The 18,591-nt window shown below is 48.4% G+C and overlaps 8 protein-coding genes across 8 annotated transcripts; 5 read left to right on the forward strand and 3 right to left on the reverse strand.

Annotated features, from left to right (window-relative positions):
* Nucleotides 1-249: 249 nt before the first annotated feature.
* Nucleotides 250-3,920, forward strand: GIQ15_02824 (uncharacterized protein; the record flags this gene model as incomplete). Its single annotated transcript, XM_033550241.1, has 9 exons — nucleotides 250-283; nucleotides 358-436; nucleotides 579-1,240; nucleotides 1,292-1,896; nucleotides 1,949-2,159; nucleotides 2,231-3,153; nucleotides 3,228-3,316; nucleotides 3,359-3,560; nucleotides 3,624-3,920. 9 exons carry the CDS (start codon nucleotides 250-252, stop codon nucleotides 3,918-3,920), a joined length of 3,102 nt encoding a protein of 1,033 aa, XP_033407402.1.
* A 539-nt stretch (nucleotides 3,921-4,459) lies between these two features.
* Nucleotides 4,460-6,955, reverse strand: GIQ15_02825 (uncharacterized protein; the record flags this gene model as incomplete). The annotated part of the gene is made up of 3 exons (XM_033550242.1): nucleotides 4,460-5,151; nucleotides 5,210-6,566; nucleotides 6,680-6,955. The coding sequence occupies 3 exons, from the start codon at nucleotides 6,953-6,955 to the stop codon at nucleotides 4,460-4,462; spliced, it is 2,325 nt and encodes a 774-aa protein (XP_033407403.1).
* Nucleotides 6,956-7,968: 1,013 nt separating this feature from the next.
* On the reverse strand, nucleotides 7,969-8,558 carry GIQ15_02826 (mitochondrial 54S ribosomal protein YmL19; the record flags this gene model as incomplete). The annotated part of the gene is made up of 2 exons (XM_033550243.1): nucleotides 7,969-8,301; nucleotides 8,430-8,558. 2 exons carry the CDS (start codon nucleotides 8,556-8,558, stop codon nucleotides 7,969-7,971), a joined length of 462 nt encoding a protein of 153 aa, XP_033407404.1.
* Nucleotides 8,559-9,111: 553 nt separating this feature from the next.
* On the forward strand, nucleotides 9,112-10,528 carry GIQ15_02827 (SVP1-like protein; the record flags this gene model as incomplete). Its single annotated transcript, XM_033550244.1, has 5 exons — nucleotides 9,112-9,131; nucleotides 9,185-9,400; nucleotides 9,501-9,925; nucleotides 9,991-10,367; nucleotides 10,427-10,528. The coding sequence occupies 5 exons, from the start codon at nucleotides 9,112-9,114 to the stop codon at nucleotides 10,526-10,528; spliced, it is 1,140 nt and encodes a 379-aa protein (XP_033407405.1).
* A 773-nt stretch (nucleotides 10,529-11,301) lies between these two features.
* On the forward strand, nucleotides 11,302-12,114 carry GIQ15_02828 (uncharacterized protein; the record flags this gene model as incomplete). The annotated part of the gene is made up of 8 exons (XM_033550245.1): nucleotides 11,302-11,366; nucleotides 11,429-11,460; nucleotides 11,522-11,537; nucleotides 11,617-11,704; nucleotides 11,767-11,826; nucleotides 11,899-11,916; nucleotides 11,982-12,002; nucleotides 12,079-12,114. The coding sequence occupies 8 exons, from the start codon at nucleotides 11,302-11,304 to the stop codon at nucleotides 12,112-12,114; spliced, it is 336 nt and encodes a 111-aa protein (XP_033407406.1).
* Nucleotides 12,115-13,360: 1,246 nt separating this feature from the next.
* On the reverse strand, nucleotides 13,361-14,786 carry GIQ15_02829 (pyruvate dehydrogenase E1 component subunit alpha; the record flags this gene model as incomplete). Its single annotated transcript, XM_033550246.1, has 4 exons — nucleotides 13,361-13,866; nucleotides 13,939-14,393; nucleotides 14,451-14,584; nucleotides 14,664-14,786. 4 exons carry the CDS (start codon nucleotides 14,784-14,786, stop codon nucleotides 13,361-13,363), a joined length of 1,218 nt encoding a protein of 405 aa, XP_033407407.1.
* A 280-nt stretch (nucleotides 14,787-15,066) lies between these two features.
* GIQ15_02830 (T-complex protein 1 subunit theta) lies at nucleotides 15,067-17,010 on the forward strand (the record flags this gene model as incomplete). Its single annotated transcript, XM_033550247.1, has 3 exons — nucleotides 15,067-15,125; nucleotides 15,222-15,592; nucleotides 15,722-17,010. The coding sequence occupies 3 exons, from the start codon at nucleotides 15,067-15,069 to the stop codon at nucleotides 17,008-17,010; spliced, it is 1,719 nt and encodes a 572-aa protein (XP_033407408.1).
* Nucleotides 17,011-17,595: 585 nt separating this feature from the next.
* Nucleotides 17,596-18,291, forward strand: GIQ15_02831 (50S ribosomal protein L12; the record flags this gene model as incomplete). Its single annotated transcript, XM_033550248.1, has 2 exons — nucleotides 17,596-17,838; nucleotides 17,965-18,291. The coding sequence occupies 2 exons, from the start codon at nucleotides 17,596-17,598 to the stop codon at nucleotides 18,289-18,291; spliced, it is 570 nt and encodes a 189-aa protein (XP_033407409.1).
* Nucleotides 18,292-18,591: the final 300 nt, after the last annotated feature.

Below are 18,591 nucleotides of genomic sequence, written 5' to 3' on the forward strand. Positions count from 1 at the left end.
GCTTCCTCCGCATCACCGCGGGATCCAACAACTAACAACGCCAACAGCGCAATAGAGACCGGCAATAAGGGCACAACGCATGTGATTTATCTATCCCTCACGCACTGAAACCTCTGACTATATCCCATGGCGCCGCGCGAGCTTGTCAACCAAGCAGAGCCATCTCGCGCATACTAAGTCTATTCTTTTCGGACGCCGTTTGGACTGTAATATCGGCCTGGCCGTACAGTATAAAGCCGTGTTATCTGGATGGCTAGGAAGTCTAGTCAGCGGGTCAGCTATGGTGAGTATTTGGTCGTTATTGACTGCTCCATACTGCTGGCGCATTCGCTAACCCGTTGTGTTTGCAATAACCAGTGCTGTCAGCATCAGACGCTCCCGGTGGTCACCGACTGGGTGTGAATGGACTTGCTGTTGATACGACAAGTTCAATCCTGTAAGTTCCCCCGTCTTGGGCCGTCAGTGGAAAACGGATAAGTGCGTTACAACGACGCCATTCGTTGTGGCAGCATGCCATTCACCCCCGCACATTGCCTACCAAGGTGTTTAAGGAGAGCACGTTAACTGACTCTCTCCAGGTATTCCGCTGGCCGGGATGGCGTAATATGTGCCTGGGATTTAGACCTCAACCTCCGAACGAGAAATGATTTACACGACTTTTCCTCCTCAAGCTTTACAACCGCAGGACCCTCTAAGAAGAACGCAACGCCAACCACATTTAGGAGCCAAATCCAAGCGCACACGCATTGGATCAACGATATAGTTTTGACTCAGAATAACTCGACTCTTGTCTCTGCTTCATCCGATACCACTGTGAGAGCATGGAGGCAAGCAAGCAACGACTACCCGCCCGCGGTCATTGGAAAGCATACCGACTATGTAAAATGCCTTGCAACTCCTAGACCAAACGCCGACTGGGTTGCGTCCGGCAGCTTAGACCATAAAATTTACCTTTGGGACCTGAATGGCGGCGGCGAGAGAATGAAAATCGACGTTTCAGAGTACGATCAGACCCCAAAGGGATCTGTCTATGCTCTAAGTGCGAAGGGGTCAATCCTGGCTAGTGGTGGTCCCGATAGCGTGGTTCGAATATGGGACTCGAAGACTGGAAAATTAGTAACCAAATTTGTTGGTCACACGGATAATGTCAGGAGTATCCTCATTAACCGCGATGGTGACACAATTATGACGGCATCGTCCGACCAGACAGTCAAAATATGGTCAATGGCGGCAGGGAGGTGTATGCACACTCTAACTATGCATAATGACAGTGTATGGTCATTGTACTCAGACCATCCACAATTGTCAGTCTTCTATTCAAGCGACAGATCGGGTCTTGTCGCAAAAACGGATACCAGAAATGTACCAGATATTGATCAAGGCATTTGCGTGGCTGCCCTACAGGAGAATGACGGTGTGTTCAAGGTTGTGGCAGCTGGAGATCATATTTGGACAGCGACGCCGAAGTCTAGTATTCATCGTTGGAATGATGTTGATACCACTGCAGAAATAGAAGTCTTGACGCCTCCACCGCTCCATCGACACGCATCGAGCATAGCATCGGAAAATTCGCCAGAAGAGAGCAAAACTGTTCCACCACCTTCATCAAAACAGAAAATCCCTGCAAGCTCTATCCTTGTTTTATCAAATACGGCTACGTTCCCTAACTCTGCACATCGCGAGGCCGATGTTGTGAGTTTGTCGGTCTCCAGTCTACGCGCTCCTGCTGAGGCTCTCCTGGACGAAGGAATAAGCATCATAACACCACTTCAATCCCTGCCACAGGAAACAATTGAGGGCCAGCATGGCATGATTAAACATATAACCCTGAACGACAGGAAGCGGGCATTGACTCAAGATACGGCTGGCGAAGTTGTGCTCTGGGACCTACTTCGGGTGAGTTTAATCTTCCGCTACTTTCCTTGCCAGGCCCTAACCATATATATAGTGCGTCCCTATAAAATCATTTGGCAAACGTCACTTGGACGATGTTGCGTCCGAAGTGAATACCGCGGAAACAATCGCCAACTGGTGCACTTTACATACAAGAACTGGGAGATTATCCGTAATTCTGGAACAAAACCGCTGCTTTGACGGGGAGATATATGTCGACCAAGCTGATCTCCCAGGTACTAATACTTATCGAGAAGATCAGAGAAGTAAGCTATACGCTCTAAATTATAACCATAGTATATTCTGCTGATCGGACCCCCTTATTTTACTGTCATAGTTAACTTTGGAAAATGGATATTGAGGTACCTGTTTGACGGCGTAGTCAAGGAAGAGGTTGAACGAGATGCAGAATACCGAAGATCTCTTAAACAGCAAGCCGATGAGCAAGGCCTAAACAAACACGAGCCTTTAGACGCTACGGTTGCCTCAAATGTCATCACGCCTGGATCGCCTGGGAGGGTTGCCCACCCTGGTTCTCCTGGCCTAAAAGCCATTAACGGGAGCCGCTCAGTCATGACTCCAGGGTTGTCTATCGGCATTGGCACACCTAGTATAATATCTCCCTTCCCTGAACTACACAATCACAACCCTGGACCTTCGATGAATGAGACCACTGCCGGAAAGGAAGCATCTGGGTCCTCTGATTATTTCTCCAGTGCAACGAAGCGTCCCTCAACGGATGCTCCAGATTCAGCCGTCAGACCACCCTCCGCCAATGAGCAATCACTGCCCTCCGCCCCCTTAACAACCTCGCCAGAACCGGAAAGGGAAGAGAAATCTAAGAGGGGGGCGTCTCTCTTTGGTAAAAAATTCCAAATGACCTTTCCGAAGAAGGCCAAAATTTCTACTGAGACAAAGCCAATCATGGAAGAGAAGGCGGAAGAATCTGATAAATCATCTGAGAAAGAGAAGTCCTTCGATGATAACTTTCGTGGCGTTATTGAAAAGATCCACGCAGATTATGGCGGGTATTTGGCTGCTAATCCTACTAAAGATATAGAGACATTAATTACGCCTACTCCGGAAAATGAGGCTCCAGTCTTAAACATCCCTCCCCACACTGGTATTCTCATTCAGGAAGAAAACCCAGATTCAGCTGTTGCAGCGGATCTTTACAGAGGCACTGTTGGTACCGTAGGCCAGGATATTGATATATTTGAGAAAGCCGCTCCTACTTGGCTTGCCGATCTTCTACTCCGGGTGAGTGATAGATTTTTTTCCTTTTCCTCCTTTACTTGAAGATGCAATGGCTAATTCTCCGTCTCACGCTAAAGAATGTTGTACCGTTCAAAGAAATCCCCAAGATAGCATTCTCATTAAAGCCATTCCAAGATTCCCTCCCTGAGGTCATAAAACCTGACATGTAAGTGTCTAGACTTAGGAAACTGATATAATGACATATCAGCATCAGCACCAACAGAAACAACGCTAACCAGGAATATAGGACTGCCCCAACCAACTCATCACGCCTCAATGCGAACCGAATGCTTCGTGCAAAGAAGATTCTCGCCTACGTTGCTGAGCGGATTGACCCGCAGAATGTAGAGAATCCAAGTGAGGATGCGCTGAAACCGGAAGAATATCTCGAGCTATACTGTCAAAATATTGTAGGCCATCATATACGAACATGGTTAACCAAACGAGTAAACGCTGACATATCCTCTCTACAGCTAATTCCTATCGATATGACCCTCGCAACAATACGTACTCACATATGGCGAACAGGAAACGACATGGTTCTAGTCTACAAGGCGAACGGGAAACGAAAGATCCCAATCCCCGAAGAGGAAGATAGCAAGGCTCAAGGAGATGAAAAAGAAGCTGGAGTCGGCCGTGATAGTGCAGATGCCCCCACCGTTCCAGCGCCCGAACAGAAACAACAGGCGAATGGGAAACAGATCACCGATGCATCTGGGGTAATGCAATCATCATCAGCTACGGTAACAGAGACGCCTTCAACGACTTGACCAGCCCCGTGATTTTACTTTTTTATTACTATTTTATTTTATCTACCCTCACCATATTTAGCCAAGGGAGCCTTGTTGGATAAATTCCTTAGCATGTAACTCGCAGGATATATACATTTTGTCACGCTCTATCTACTAAGAGAAATTTACTCCATTATCATTATTAAGATTTATATTCTTGCAAGACTATAACCGGGGAATATACATCTAGTACGAAACAAGGCAAGGTAACAGAGAACATCAGGTGTCCGACAGGAAACACGGTAACACAATTCCACGTTCATTTGTAGAGCGCCGAGGAGATAGGGGTAAGGTAGAAGCAGAAGTAATCCAACGCCAACCAAATAATGATAACTTTCCACCGCTGAACCCGCATTATAAAAGGAGGCTGACTTTTCTTTCACTATCCAATGAAAACAAAAAGACGACGAATAGGGAGGAAAATGTAAAATCAAGAATAAAAACCAACGACCTTTAATGGACCAAATCCGCCAACAAATAACGTATTCCTTCCTCAAAACAAAAAATCTATTAAATGCCTATTTCTTAACTGGCGGAGGCGCGGGGGGTTCCAATATGTGCGTGTGTCCAGGCGCGTTGATGGTCTGTCCGGATTCCTCCTGCCTGCAGACCTCGCAGCCTCTAACCCACTCGTTGTCTAATATGTCCTGTAATGTCGCTCGTTCTCTGGGATCGAGCTTTAGTAAACGGCTGATTAGGAGTCGGGACTCGCGGGGTAGGACTCTCAAGAGTCTCCAAGGTCCTTTAATGGGCTCTTGACGCTGGCCAGAGGCAGCTTGCTGTTTCTGATTGTCACGGCCGGATTCCGCATTCGCAGCGATTTTTGCAGTAGCTTCGTCCTTGGACTCGCGGGATACGGGATCAGATTTAGGGTATTCTTTGTGATCTGATCGACCACGATGATGGGCGACGTGGCCGTCTCCTCCCCTGTTTCCGTTTGCAGCTGGATTGTTCCCTGGCTCGCCAGCAGACGATCTTGGCCGTCCTCTTGAGGGGTTACTAAAGTCTTCCGGCGATGGGGTATTAGGGGATGGCTCGGCGATAAATAGTTTGAATGAGTTGTCTTCCTCCCTAGGTTGTTTCCAGGGGAATCGACGGAGGATCATGCAGCAGAATATGATTGCAATAGACCACATATCCGCAGCACAAGGGTCGTATTTCTTTCCGTCATATACCTCTGGTGCCAAGTATGGATCTGAACCAACGACGCCTATGGTCTTATTAGTTTCTTCTCTTTTAAAATGGACGAAGAGCGCGCGATAACGTACCTGTGGCTTGAACAGTTCCAGTTTCAAAAGGATATCTGAACACGACAGCGCTACCAAAATCTATCAGTTTCATGATACCTTTATCATTGACGACGACGTTATCCAGTTTGAGATCTCGGTGAGCCAGACCCATGCTATGGAGATAGCTGACGCCATTCACGATTTGCAACCATGAGCAGGCGATCTCATCTCTCGACATCTTCCCCGTCATAACGATAGCAAAGAGGTCGAAAGGGGCGAATTCCATGACCTCGTACCAATTGCCATTCTCGCGAATAATGTCCAGTGTCTCAATAATGTTGCCATGGTGCAGAGTAGAGCCGATGCAAAATTCCGCCGTGACTTTCTTTGCGTATTCCCTCTCCGATTCCCACGAGTGTTTCTCCCTAAACTGCTTGACAGCAAAGGTGACCCCATCTGAGCTACGCTTGAGTAGCCTGACGGATCCTCCGGCTCCTGCTCCCAAGACTTTACCCAGCTTTCCGTACTTGGATTGTAGCCCGTGGTCGTCGGCAAAGGGCACACTAACCGTAGAAGATTGAAACGGAGCGTGCTTGATTGAAGACCTAGACGACTTCATAGAGGATGGTGATTCACCGCGTTTGTGTTTGCGGTCCATCCGGAAGAAACGCTTTAGTTCCGACATGGAGCCTGAGTGTTTTGCATCAAATTTTTCGTCTAGATGATGTCGATCCTTCTTGCCACCGAAGATATGACCGTGTTTATGGTGATGATGATGTTGGTCTTTGACATCAGATGCGTGAGCCGCTCGTTGAATGTGATGTGTCGACAAGGACGTGGTAGAATGGGACTTATGAGGTCGGCGTTTCGCATCGACACTTCCAAAGATGAACCTCTGGTCTAGATTCGCCAGGTTTTTCGACTGCGGCGGTCGTTTATCTCGGGCATACGGATCGTTCTCGTCGCCTAATGGAGTGATTGTTCCAGATCCAAGGAGCGGAGAAGCAGGCCGTCTACCTTCAAATCTAGGGGTGCTAGGAGGGCTGTCTTCAGATGGACCGACAAAGAATTTCCCACGGTTGGCATTTGATAACTTGGAAAGAGCGATGTTGCCATATCCTGAAACTGGACGGGTTGACGGCGCGCTAGAAGGCGAAGATGGTCTAGAGGAGTGAAATGAATTTTGATTTCGTATGTATTGCTTTGAGGGCCGCTCGCTGGAGGAAGAGGCTTCTGGTGTCATCTCCGTTGTCTCTAGCAGGGCGCGGTTGGGTCCATCCTTTGGATGCTCAGGCAGATCAATGGGACCGAAGGCAGGAGATTGTGGTTGTGACGGAGGAGGGGACATCCCTATCGATCTATTAAAGTCACGGATACTTGAATCTCGGGAAGGAGCCTATATAAAAAGCAATATTTAGTTAACTTGTTCCTGAAACCGTACAATTGTTTGTATCGTGTATCAAAAAATAGATATCTGTGCCCATGAGCAAACGGAGGCCATGTACGTACCCTGGAGGCAGGCAATGACACCGGATCAAATGCAAAGTTGTGCATTCTAGTTTCCTGGAGCCTGGACTTCCTGAACGCCGCATCGAACGGTATGAATTCGCCGGCCGGCCCTGTGGGCAGAGATCCCACATTGTCCTTGATCACCGTATCTGGAGACCCGCTGGAGGACTGAAGACTCTGCGGAGGATCGATCTCTTGATTCTGCGAGGCGAAGCGGACAGTGTTTGGTTCCTGCGCCTTCTTCTCCGCCGACCTCGAGCCCGAGAGAGTCGCCATGGTGTGACGTAAGTCTGGCTATATATATATATGTCTGTGTATATGCGTATGCTGGTCCAACCCAGCAGATGGCGGTAAGGAAACAGATATCAGCAGTCTCGCGGGGACGAGCCAAACATTCCTCCCCGGATGCGCACTCGGGTTCAGCCTGCGCGGAGTCAACGGCGAGCGTCCCTAGTCGGCGCGCAGACTGGGATGTCTCTTGCTGGGGGCTCTCTGGGCCAAGACGAGGAGGGCGCGACAAATAGGAGGGGCAGGGCAGTCGGAAGGATGCACGCTAGCACCGTATCGCAATTGCAAGGGCGGCCGTGACGGTATGGACGAGCAGAAGCGCAAGAGAAGACGAGGGAGAATATGTTGATAGAAGAGAAGACGGAGGGAGAGTTGGCGATGGGATGTGAGTCCGTCGAAAGCTTGTCGGGACTCAGACTTTTCCCGGAACTCGGCGGGCGATGTTTTGCTAGTTGATTCGAACCAGAGCGACTTGCTGCCAAGGGGACTATGGGCTCAATATAAAGCGGCCGCGAGGGAGTCTTGCACGTCCAGCAGCGTCGACTCTCGCGGTTACGGCCAGAGATCGCGATGTTTCTTCTCTTATCTTTTCGTCCTTTTTTTCTTGTAAAGAAGAAGAAAACGACAGCCGAGGTAGGAGGTAGCTTAGTCAGCCTTATAGATGGGCGACTTTTGATGGGATAAAAAGAGAGAAGAAAGGGAGGATTATTCCCTGAAGATGGGCTGTCATTGCTCTATCATACACTGGTAATACACTGTACATCGCTCAGGGATAGCCCAAGCACGTCACAAGTACAGGGAGGTTGCAAAATTTATAGTAGTAGCCCCAAGAAGAAGAATTGCCCGCCCGCAAACGCCTTGCAATGATCACGCCAATCCATTCGGTCTAGCTGGTCGAATCAACACTGGAAAGTTCGATTGGCCGTAGGGAGAAGTCGGTTTCCCAACAACGTAATGTCCAGCCAGGTCAGTATACTGATCTAGATACAGGCTGGCAGTACTCAGGGTACAACCCGGAGGCCAATGGTTTTCGCCTGGGCTATGATGCTTGTGCACAGCCCCTGGAGGGACAATCCCGACAGCCGGAGTTCCGTTTGCTTTATCTTTGCAATCTCGTAAACGTGTTTCAACGACACCTGTCCGATCGACTCGTGTCCTGGACGCTCGCCGCCTCGGATGCGAGCTTTCCTTGGTTCCACCTTGGCTGCCTGGAGGAGAAGCCAGGACGTGACGGGCGTTCGAAGGTCAAAGGTAAACGATCGATCGGGACGGACGGTAACTCGTGCGGGTATCGGAGTGCCAACAGTCATGTGTGCGGTACGGGCATTGAACTCCTGCATCATCGTTAGAATAGGTCATAAAGGAGAATGATGGCAGCTACATCACAATTGCAATTGGGCTTGTAATGGCTTGCAATTGCACTTGCAATTGCGCTGACAATTGGGGAGAGTCGTGGGCCTACCTTGCAGAAATCCATGGACTTCACACCTTTACTTCCCAAAGCTGGACCAACGGGGGGACTGGGACTGGCCTGACCGGCGCCCACGATGAGCTTCACGACTACATCCTTTGGTATAGCTCTGGCGGCCATCGTCACGGTTGCTATGCGCCTTCGTCTTCGTTGTCCAAGTCAATCACTTCCTCAGCAGCCAGTTAGGTCCAATGCTCTCTCTCTTTCGTTATGTTCTTCGTCTCTCTCTTTCTTTCGTCTTGTCTTCGTCCTGTCTCGTCCTGTCTTGTCTTTCTTTTCTTTCCTTCTTTTCTTCTTTTCTTCTCGATGTTTTCTTGAAGTTCAAAAAGTCTTCGGGACACGCGCTAGTCCCAAAACAGAAGTGAAGCGCCAGCCGCCAGAACCGCGCGGAGGAAAATAGCCGCGACTTTGTATCCAAAGAAAAAACAGTAAAAGAAGATAAAAACACAGCAAAGAAAGACGTCGATAGCTTCAACTCTGCATCCTGACCTGTTCGGCGGCTTCTACTTTTCTTGAATCGCGGCAGTAGTGGCTGAGCTGCACGGTTGATCGTTTATCCGCCACTTCCGCAGCCTCCTCTACCTCTTGTCCGGCCGCACCCGGTTTTTGGTCTTTGGTCAAAGTCCCCTCCATCTATCTAGATACAAGTCGCATATCACCCCCAACCACCACGATGAACTGGTTTAAGCAAACGTATGCTCCCCCCGTACCCGTCTAATCCAACATCTAAGCTAACTGTCTTCCAGCTTGGCCAACGTTGCCGGCACCCAAGAGCCCATCTATGGCCCCACCGCAATACAGTCGGTGGTCGAACAGGCGAAGACGATACCCTACACCGAGATGACCAAGGATCATCTACGATGGTCCGCGATGCAGTCGACCAGCGTGGAGACCCAGACCTTCTACCTCTTCTCGGACAACGGAGATATGGCCTCCCTCCAGTTGATCTATAACAATGTCGCGTGAGCCTTTTCGATGACGGAGATGTTGGAGCACATCTTTCCCCGTTCCCTTCTTATACATTTTAACACGCCCGAGTCGCTAACATGCTGCACGTTGCAGTGGTCTCCATACAACCTGCCAGTTCAACTGCAAGGTGTTCTCCGCAGATCCGGCAAAGCCGCACGTATGGGCCTCTGACCCGGTCCAGAACCACATTTTTGACGAAGACATGCTCTCCTTTGGAGGTGATAATGTTGCTGTCACGCTTAACGAGGAGGGAAATGCGTATACGATTAAGTCGGCCATAAATGAGGACAGTCTAGTTAACATCACACTCACACGGATCGCTCCGGGATTTGTCGCCGGCAAGGATGGTACCTCGACATTTGGAACCGATCCGATGAACCCATGGGGCAGCATGCGGCACGCCTTTTGGCCACGATGCAAGGTCGAGGGGTCTATCATAACTCGTGAGAGGGAAATCGACTTTGCCGGAAATGGATTTTTCGTTCATGCGCTCCAGGGCATGAAGCCACATCATCTCGGTATACTCTAACCATCTCTTATTTTGCGGAGAGACCATTCTAACTGTTTGATCCCCCCCTATTAGCTTCGAGATGGAACTTTGTCGACTTCCAGTCACCCACGTTTTCCGCAGGTATGATGGAGTACACTACTCCTCCTTCATATGGCTCTACCGTTGTAAATGTCGGCGGAGTCGTCAAAGATGGCGAAATTATATATGCCGGTGCGCCGAATACGGTAACGCATACCGATTCCACCCAGGACTCTGAGAACGACTGGCCCGAGCCAACTGCCCTCAAAGTCGTTTGGTCGGGTAAAACGGCTGACGGCAAGCCGTTTGAGGCTACGCTGGAGGGTTCCTTGGGACCTAGACTTGATAGAATCGATGTCCTGGCCGAGGTCCCCGGGCTGATTAAATCACTGGTCGGCAGTGTTGCCGGAACAAGACCATATGTCTACCAGGTCAGTTTGAGATCCACAGATGAGCTTTCGTTGTCGAAAACTAAATTACTTTTTGCCAGTTCTGCCCACCGCACAAATTACCCATCAAGATCAAGATCGGGGACGAGGATGAAATCACAGAAGAAGGCACTCTTTTGATGGAAGCTACTTTCATCTCCTAATGGCATGATCTATCGGCATACTCACATACAGCATATATTATCTGTCTCACGGCTGGCGTTCGGGTGTATCCCTGGGAATCGGTATCGCATATCTCTCCTCTCGTCTTTCGTTTATCTCTGGTACACCCTTGTTTGATATCCCTTCCCTGGTATGATGCTCTTTTCCCTTGCATGGCGAAGATGCATCCGCATCTCACGGGGTCAATGGCAAGAAGTCCGTTATGTCCCTGCATTACACACGTATATATACCCATATATATCTCTATAGCACTTACCTATATACTAATATCAATACCAGGGTTTGGAACTAAGAATTTTATCTCTCATTATACCCACCTAAATGTTCATCTTCTCTTCTCAAATCACTATGGCGACCAGAGACCCACCCACCATGGTTGCATAGCACCTTGAAGCAGGATGACACCCAAGCTAGCTAGACTAATGGCTTCCCAGCCCAAATAATTCAATGAGGATAACAAGAGCTTGTGCTATTTTCCATTTCACCTATCTCGGCAAGCTGTCCATCTAGTTTATTGTCAGCGTGTTGCAATTAAGGGACATACCATTGTCATAGTAACGCAACCAAACAACACAGCATATCATAACACAACACAGCACTAGAGTGAATGCCTTCATCCCCTACTCTATATCTCTCCCATCTATACCCAATTTCTATCCCCAGTTCTACTCTTTTCACAAACTACTCCCTCGACACAGAGCCTTTGAGTCTATTTACAGAGCTATCTTCTCTCAAAACCGCAAGCCGATTAAACATGAACGTCCCGCTGAAGCTGGCAAAGAAAAATTGTACTGCAAAGTACCTTCCCAAGCGTTACAAGTCAGCATTACTCCTATCACCTAACCCAGGAAAACACCAATTAACTGATTTCGGTATGATAGAAAACACTCGAGGGACAACATCATGGGCATCAGTAAGTGACTTCGATATTCTCCTTTTTCTAGATATATACCTACTAATGAACCGTCCTACAGCCAAGCCTGCAATCCGGTATGGATATGTAGATAATCATGCGAATCCAACTGCTCTCCCGCTCATCTACGTCAAATATAACTAACCTGGAATGCAGTCGTCTTGCACGCCGCGGAGGAGTAGTGCGCATGCAAAAGGCCATATACGGGACTATTCGTCAAGTTATTGTGGCGCGCCTGGAAAAGGTATGACTATAATTCTTGTTCGGCCTTGTACTATTGCACTGGCTGATAAGTTATTTGAACAGATACTTGAACAAATAGTACACGTCTTGGAGTCGACTGATTCCCCGGGCAAAGCCCGAAAAGTGAGTGCCGTTTAGCTATTATTGTTGGTTTATTTATATTTCCTCCTAAACTAATGGATAATTTGACATTAGACGGTGACAACGCAAGATGTATGCATTCCTCAGATATTCTGTGATTCATTTTATCTATAGCTAACCTCATTAAAACCATCCAGGTCATCTATGTTCTCAAGCGAGTAAGTGGCTTTCTGTTTGCTTCTTTCTGTTGGTATATATCTATTCACCTCAAGTATCTAACATATTGAATAACAGTTGGGGACAACGGTGTACGGATTCGATGGTCTTTAGTCCTCTGTCCCCTTCTCTTTTTTCCTTCCTTTGTCTTCATGCAAGTTTTATTTTGTCCCAATGGAGAAAATGTCGAATGTATACTTGAAAATGTTGATCACTCAGTTCCCCGTCGTTCGGCATGTCAATAGGCTACTCTTCTTCCTTTTTTTCCATATTTTGCAGGGATATTTTTCATCTATTGGCTTGACTGTCTCTGCTATAGAAAATATCTTGCAGAAAAGGCTGTTGTGCTCTGGGCTATGAAGGCTGTACTTAAGCTAGAAGATGATGATTGATTCATATAATAACCTTGTTCCAAACACAGCCGAAGTCATGGCCTACACTCTGACTTCCCCTTTTCTACATTCCTATTAATAAATCTCCGTCTTCCAGGATCTAATTTCTACTACGTCATGATATCCTCAAGCATAGCGAAGTATGTAAGGGGAAACATCTTCGGCATATCAAGTCCAGCGACCCTATCAAGTTCCTTAAACTGCAGGTCTTTTATCGACAACTTCTTTGAATTGAAGATCCAAGTGCAGTTGACTAGGGCCAGTATCATCTTCAGCCTATCAGCTAAATCCCGATCCCAAAGGTCAAACAGCTTTGTCGTCCGATAACCTTCCGTTTCCCCGATCCCGCAGGGGAAAGGCATAAATAAGTTGCCTGAGTTGGAGCTTGCACGACTACTCTTGTTGATATCACAGTCACAATACACAGAGCCAGCTGCTCATTCTAAGTGCATCCTGCAGCTATGCCGATTCTACACTCTTAATAACAGCTGGTTTCTCATTAAGGCTGGGGACTCCAATACAAATGAAGCCATCCTTCTTGGACTGTAATTCCACACTCCGCATTAACATTTCTATAAATTTCCACCGACAAGTAGCCTCGCCTGGAGAAAGTAGCTGTGCCTCAAGAACGTATATACAATTCTCTTTATGAAGGTCCTGTCCCTTTATGCCTGCCGCGTCGTAGATTCTGAAGTAGCCCTTAGTGATGACATACAATATCTCTATACCTTTAACATTTCCTATGGCTGATTAATTTGCTCACTCGATATGCAACCAAGGGGTATAACTTTTAGCTCGAGATGAGCTTCTCCAAGTACTCGAACGACTTATTTTTACTTACAAGGATGGTCGATGACGCCCTGGTAAAGCTCGGCGCGTTTAATAATCTGCCCATGGAAGTGAGAAGGTGGTTGGTTGGGGAGGGAAAAACGAAAAGGGGAAGAAATGTGTGTGTGTGTATGCGTAATTTAGTAGTAGAAAGTCTCGTCGGCGGTACGGCCACGCATCCATTTGGGTTCACTGCCACGGACATAGATGTCCTCGAACAGGATGCGAGAGGTCGCGTCAGGAACGGCCATGTCTTCAGCAATCGCAACTTCAGCATCAACCATCGACCTGGCATCCTTGTCAATGGCCTTAAGCTCCTCCTCGGTGGTGATGTTCCAATCGAGAAGCTTCTGCTTGAGTCCCGCAATTGGGTCGTTGGTGCTGCGCATGCGCTGGATCTCTTCACGGGTACGGTATGTCGTGCCGGGATCGGACATGGAGTGACCGCCGTATCTGTAGGTGACATATTCGAAGACGAGAGGACCATTGCCGCCAACGGTGTATTCACGACCGTACTGAACGGCGGCCTTGATGGCGAGGACATCCATTCCGTTCACCTTGATACCAGGGATGTACTGTCCTCGCTTGTAGTAGTCGGTTAGCGCGGAAGAGCGGTTGGCAGCGGTACCCATTCCATATTTGTTGTCTGAAGAAAAAAACAAGTCAATAATACGGCCAAAAATTGATAGGACTTCATTAAATCAGGGTTTGAACGTACTCTCACAGCCAAACATGACAGGGAGGTTCCACAGTTTAGCCATGTTGAAAGCCTCGAAGACTTGGCCCTGGTTGGATGCTCCGTCACCGTATAGGCAGACGGTAGTATTTGCCTCGCCATTGTATTGTTGGGCGAAGGCAAGACCTGCACCAACGGGAACTTGGGCACCGACGATTCCATTGCCGCCGAAGAAGTTCTTAGCAAACATGTGCATAGATCCTCCCTTTCCGTAGGCAATACCCTCACGGCGACCGAGCAATTCACCGATAATCGAGCGAACGGTACCACCGCGCATCATGGCGAATCCGTGGCATCGGTAGGCGGTAATGAGCTTGTCGTCGGGGGTGATGGCATGTTCGATACCTGTGGCAACGGCTTCCTGGCCGGTCGACAAGTGGCAGAACCCTCGAATCTTCTTCTCCTTGTAGAGTCGATCGGCGGCCATTTCCATACGTCTGCAAGGGGGCGTTAGACATTTATTCCCTCCGATCGTGACAAGCAGGATGCATTACCTTATTGATACCATATCATAGTACATCTTCTTGAGTTCTTTCTTGGTCGTCTTGAGAGTGTATGGTGGAGGGTCGAGTTCGTAGGTCTCGAAGCTCTCGTCGGAGAGCTTGACTGAAAATGGCTTGTCATCTTCCTGTAATCCAGCAGATAGTCTGTTAGCTCTCTATCTATCCCACCATATCCGTTCAATTGGCAGGGTCTCATGTGCGTACAGCTGGAATATCCTCCGCATGCGCAGAAGCAGCATCGGTGGTCACAGAGCGGCGAAACAGCTGCGTCGACGGCTGTCTGCCCACTTGGGCGACGCCACGGGCCCGGATCAGTCTCGAAAACATCTCAATTGACGATGGATATGCTGTAACGAAGAGCGGCAGACAGCAATTCTGAAGATCAAGATGGCCGCGAGATACTGGCCTTTGTTGAGGTCGAGAGATGTTTCGGCGCAGAAAGTTGTTGGGCCTCGTGCTTATGTCAGCGTGGGTGCAAACAGCGCAAACTCCCTCCCCCCTAGACGAAGCTTTCTGCGAATATTATCAGAACGAGGGGGAGAAGATGCGGTCGAATGCTGCCTCCATCCCACAGGTTTGATATCAGTTCACGAACAGTTTACGAGCCATGTCGTTGACGATTCCGAAAGCGCCCAATGCGGGCCTGTTCAAGCAGGGCTATCAAAGGTGCGTCTTGTAACTTCTTTCAGAGTTGATTTGTTTTCCCAAAGCTCTCTCCTTTGCAAATGTGCGTTGCCCACTAACTGTTTATCGTGTATATAGCCACGACTCTGAAGATGGCGCCGTCATTCGAAACATCGAAGCATGCAGAGCCATTGCCCAGACCGTTCAGACCTCTCTCGGACCTCATGGCCGGAATAAGATCGTTATCAACCATCTGCAGAAGATGATTCTCACATCTGACGCCGCCACAATCCTACGGGAGCTGGATGTCGTTCATCCTGCTGCCAAACTTCTGGTCATGGCCAGTCAGCAGCAGGAAGCTGAGATGGGAGATGCTACAAATATGGTCATTATCCTCGCTGGAGAGCTTCTACGAAAGGCTGAGGATCTCCTACGAATGGGGTTGAAGACCAGTGATATCGTTCAGGGCTATGAGATTGCACAGGGATTTGCTCTTAGCACTTTGGATGGTGGGTTTTGAATTCCTTTGGGAGCACCATACACTCTGACCTGCTCTACAATATCCTCGTTTTTTATTTGGCGCTTTTTTTTTCTTGTTCTGTGGCTGCCTATTTACTAACGAGTAATCTTCCATGTAGAACTCGAGGTTGATAGATTAAAGGAAATGCGCTCGTCGACTGAGCTTGGAAAGGCACTGAAGACGGTTATCGGAAGCAAACAGTCTGGTTCTGAAGAGATCCTTGCACCTCTCGTAGCAGAGGCTGTTCTAGCTGTTCTCCCAAAGAACCCCGCCAACTTCAACGTGGACAATGTTCGTGTGGTTAAGATTATGGGCGGAAGCTTGGAACAATCGCGCGTTGTTAAGGGTATGGTCTTTGCCCGTGAACCAGAAGGCTCCATTAAGAAGGCCAAAAAGGCCAAAGTTGGTGTTTTCAGCTGCCCACTTGATATCTCTCAAACCGAGACCAAAGGAACTGTACTCCTACACAACGCCAAGGAAATGCTTGACTTTACGAAAGGCGAAGAAAGCCGTCTTGAAGCTACCGTCAAGGAGCTTTACGACTCGGGCCTCCGCGTTGTTGTTGCCGGCTCCACCGTCGGAGAGTTGGCCCTCCATTACCTAAACCGATACAATATTCTTGTTATAAAGATCATGTCGAAATTCGAATTACGCAGATTATGCCGTGTCATTGGAGCTACCCCTCTTGCCCGTCTTGGTGCCCCTATGCCTGATGAGATGGGAAGTGTGGATGTTGTTGAGACTATGGAGATTGGTGGTGATCGAGTGACCATCTTCCGACAAGAAGATACTGGTTCCGTAAGCCGCACATCTACCATTCTCCTACGTGGAGCCACCCAGAACTACTTGGAAGATGTTGAGCGCGCCATTGATGATGGCGTGAATGCTGTAAAGGCTGTGGCTAAGGATCCACGATTAGTGCCTGGAGCCGGTGCCACGGAGATGCAGCTCATCGAACGAATCACTCAATTTGCGGATAGGACTCCTGGCCTTTCCCAACATGCCATTCGAAAGTACGCCGAAGCCTTTGAGGTAATCCCACGAACACTCGCCGAATCCGCCGGTCTCAATGCCACCGAAGTCCTATCAAGGCTGTACACGGCTCATCAACAGGCAGCAAAGGAAGAGTCAGAGGAAGAGGATGATGAGGATGAAGATGAGGAGGAAAGCTCCGAAGAGGAAGATCCCACCTGGACTACCGGTGTCGACGTCCTTGCCTCCACACCCTCTGGAACCATTGACGCGGTAGAGGAGGAAATTCTTGACCTCCTCGTTTCCAAATCGTGGGCTATCCGACTTGGATCCGAGTCCGCACGAACAATTCTCAGCGTTGACCAGATTATTGTTGCAAGACAAGCCGGTGGCCCCAAACCACCAGGCCAAAACCCAAACTGGGATGAAGATTAGGCTATTGATAGGTGATATACTGGATGCGGCATCATCACTGGCAAATAAAAATGAACATCTTCGCCTAGTACGAGCCGTACTTGCTATCAATAGACATTTTAAATAATCGTATGGTTCGCTTCTTGCCTTAGACTATTGACCGTTAATGAATAAAAGTCCATGATACGTGTGATGCTTGGAAGTTATCCTATAATATAATAGTCGTACACTGCATTGTAGTTGTAAACATACTTGTAATTCATATATAATTCCCTAGAAATAGCTCTTAATGCAGGTCCATGTTTCGTTTCCTTTTTAGCTTAATCCCGAAGGAGTTCAGTGGTGGCACGTGACTATGCTAATTGACAAACTCTCACTCTCAACAGCAAATTATATCAAGATCGAAGATTCGACCAGAAGACATAGGAAACCTCCAATTGAGCTGCTTAACCGTTTCGTGCACTCTCTACTCCTATCCAATTCTCCTATTGGGTCTCGTTATACTTCTTCGAGTTTCATTTCCTCCAACCCGGGCCTGTACCCTCTCTCCATCCACGGTCGAATTTTTTTCTTTCGCCTTTCAAGTTTCGACAACCCTCCGCAAAGATGTCTCTCGCGACTAGATGCTGCCGAAGCGCTATCCGCCTCTCTTCAGCTTCTGCCTCCATCCGCACTTCCTCTCAAGTTACTCGATTGAACGCAAGCACATCATACATCACTCAGCGAAGGCGATATGAGTCCACGGCCGCGGAGCCAGCTGCACCAACTAGCGAAAAAATCACCAAGATCGTCGACCAGATAAGTCAATTGACGCTCCTTGAAACTGCCGATTTAGTTGCAAGCTTGAAGGTTAGTCTACTCGGTTGATACAGCTGTCTCGGTTCGGTCGTTTGCTCGATCTCGACCGAGATTGAAGTGCGAAGAGATGGAAGCATCAAACTGGTTTCAAACGCTGACCGATCTTCAATTCTTTAGACTCGTCTTAACATCCCTGACCTGCCAGTTGGAGGCTTCGCAGCCGGTCCTGGTGGACCAGCTCCCGCTGCCGCCGTAGAGGAGGAGGAAGCCGCACCAGCAGCACAAGAAAAGACCCTGTTCAACCTCAAGCTCGAGTCATTCGATGCCGGCTCCAAGGCCAAGATTATCAAGGAAGTCAAGTCGATGCTCGGACTCTCTCTCGTGGAGAGCAAGAAATTCGTCGAAAGCGTTCCCAAGGTTATCAAGGAATCCGTTCCAAAGGAGGAGGCCGAGAAGATTGTTGCTACTTTGAAGGCTTTGGGCGCCGTTGCCACTCTGGATTAAGCAAGGGGACTGGTGGTTTCCTGTACCTTTGGTTCAAGCTGGCTCGCTGCTTGTATTACTACGCCAACCATGCTTTTTTATTTGCTTTGCTTCCTCGGTGGTTTTGTAGGATATGGGAAGCAGGTGTTTAAGAAAGGGCTGACAGACAGTTGGAAGTTTTGAAGTCTCTTCTTATGTACAATACGACACTGGCAAGAATTTTATAATCTATGTTAGAATTTATACTGTGCTGTTTATAGTTTTACATACCACCGTGTTGATTCCCTGTTCCTCCTCGCTCCAAGTGAAATATTAATCCCT

Source organism: Arthroderma uncinatum (genome assembly GCF_011692745.1).
Source record: "Arthroderma uncinatum strain CBS 119779 chromosome Unknown scaffold2, whole genome shotgun sequence".
In the NCBI taxonomy this organism is placed as follows: Eukaryota; Fungi; Ascomycota; class Eurotiomycetes; order Onygenales; family Arthrodermataceae; genus Arthroderma; species Arthroderma uncinatum.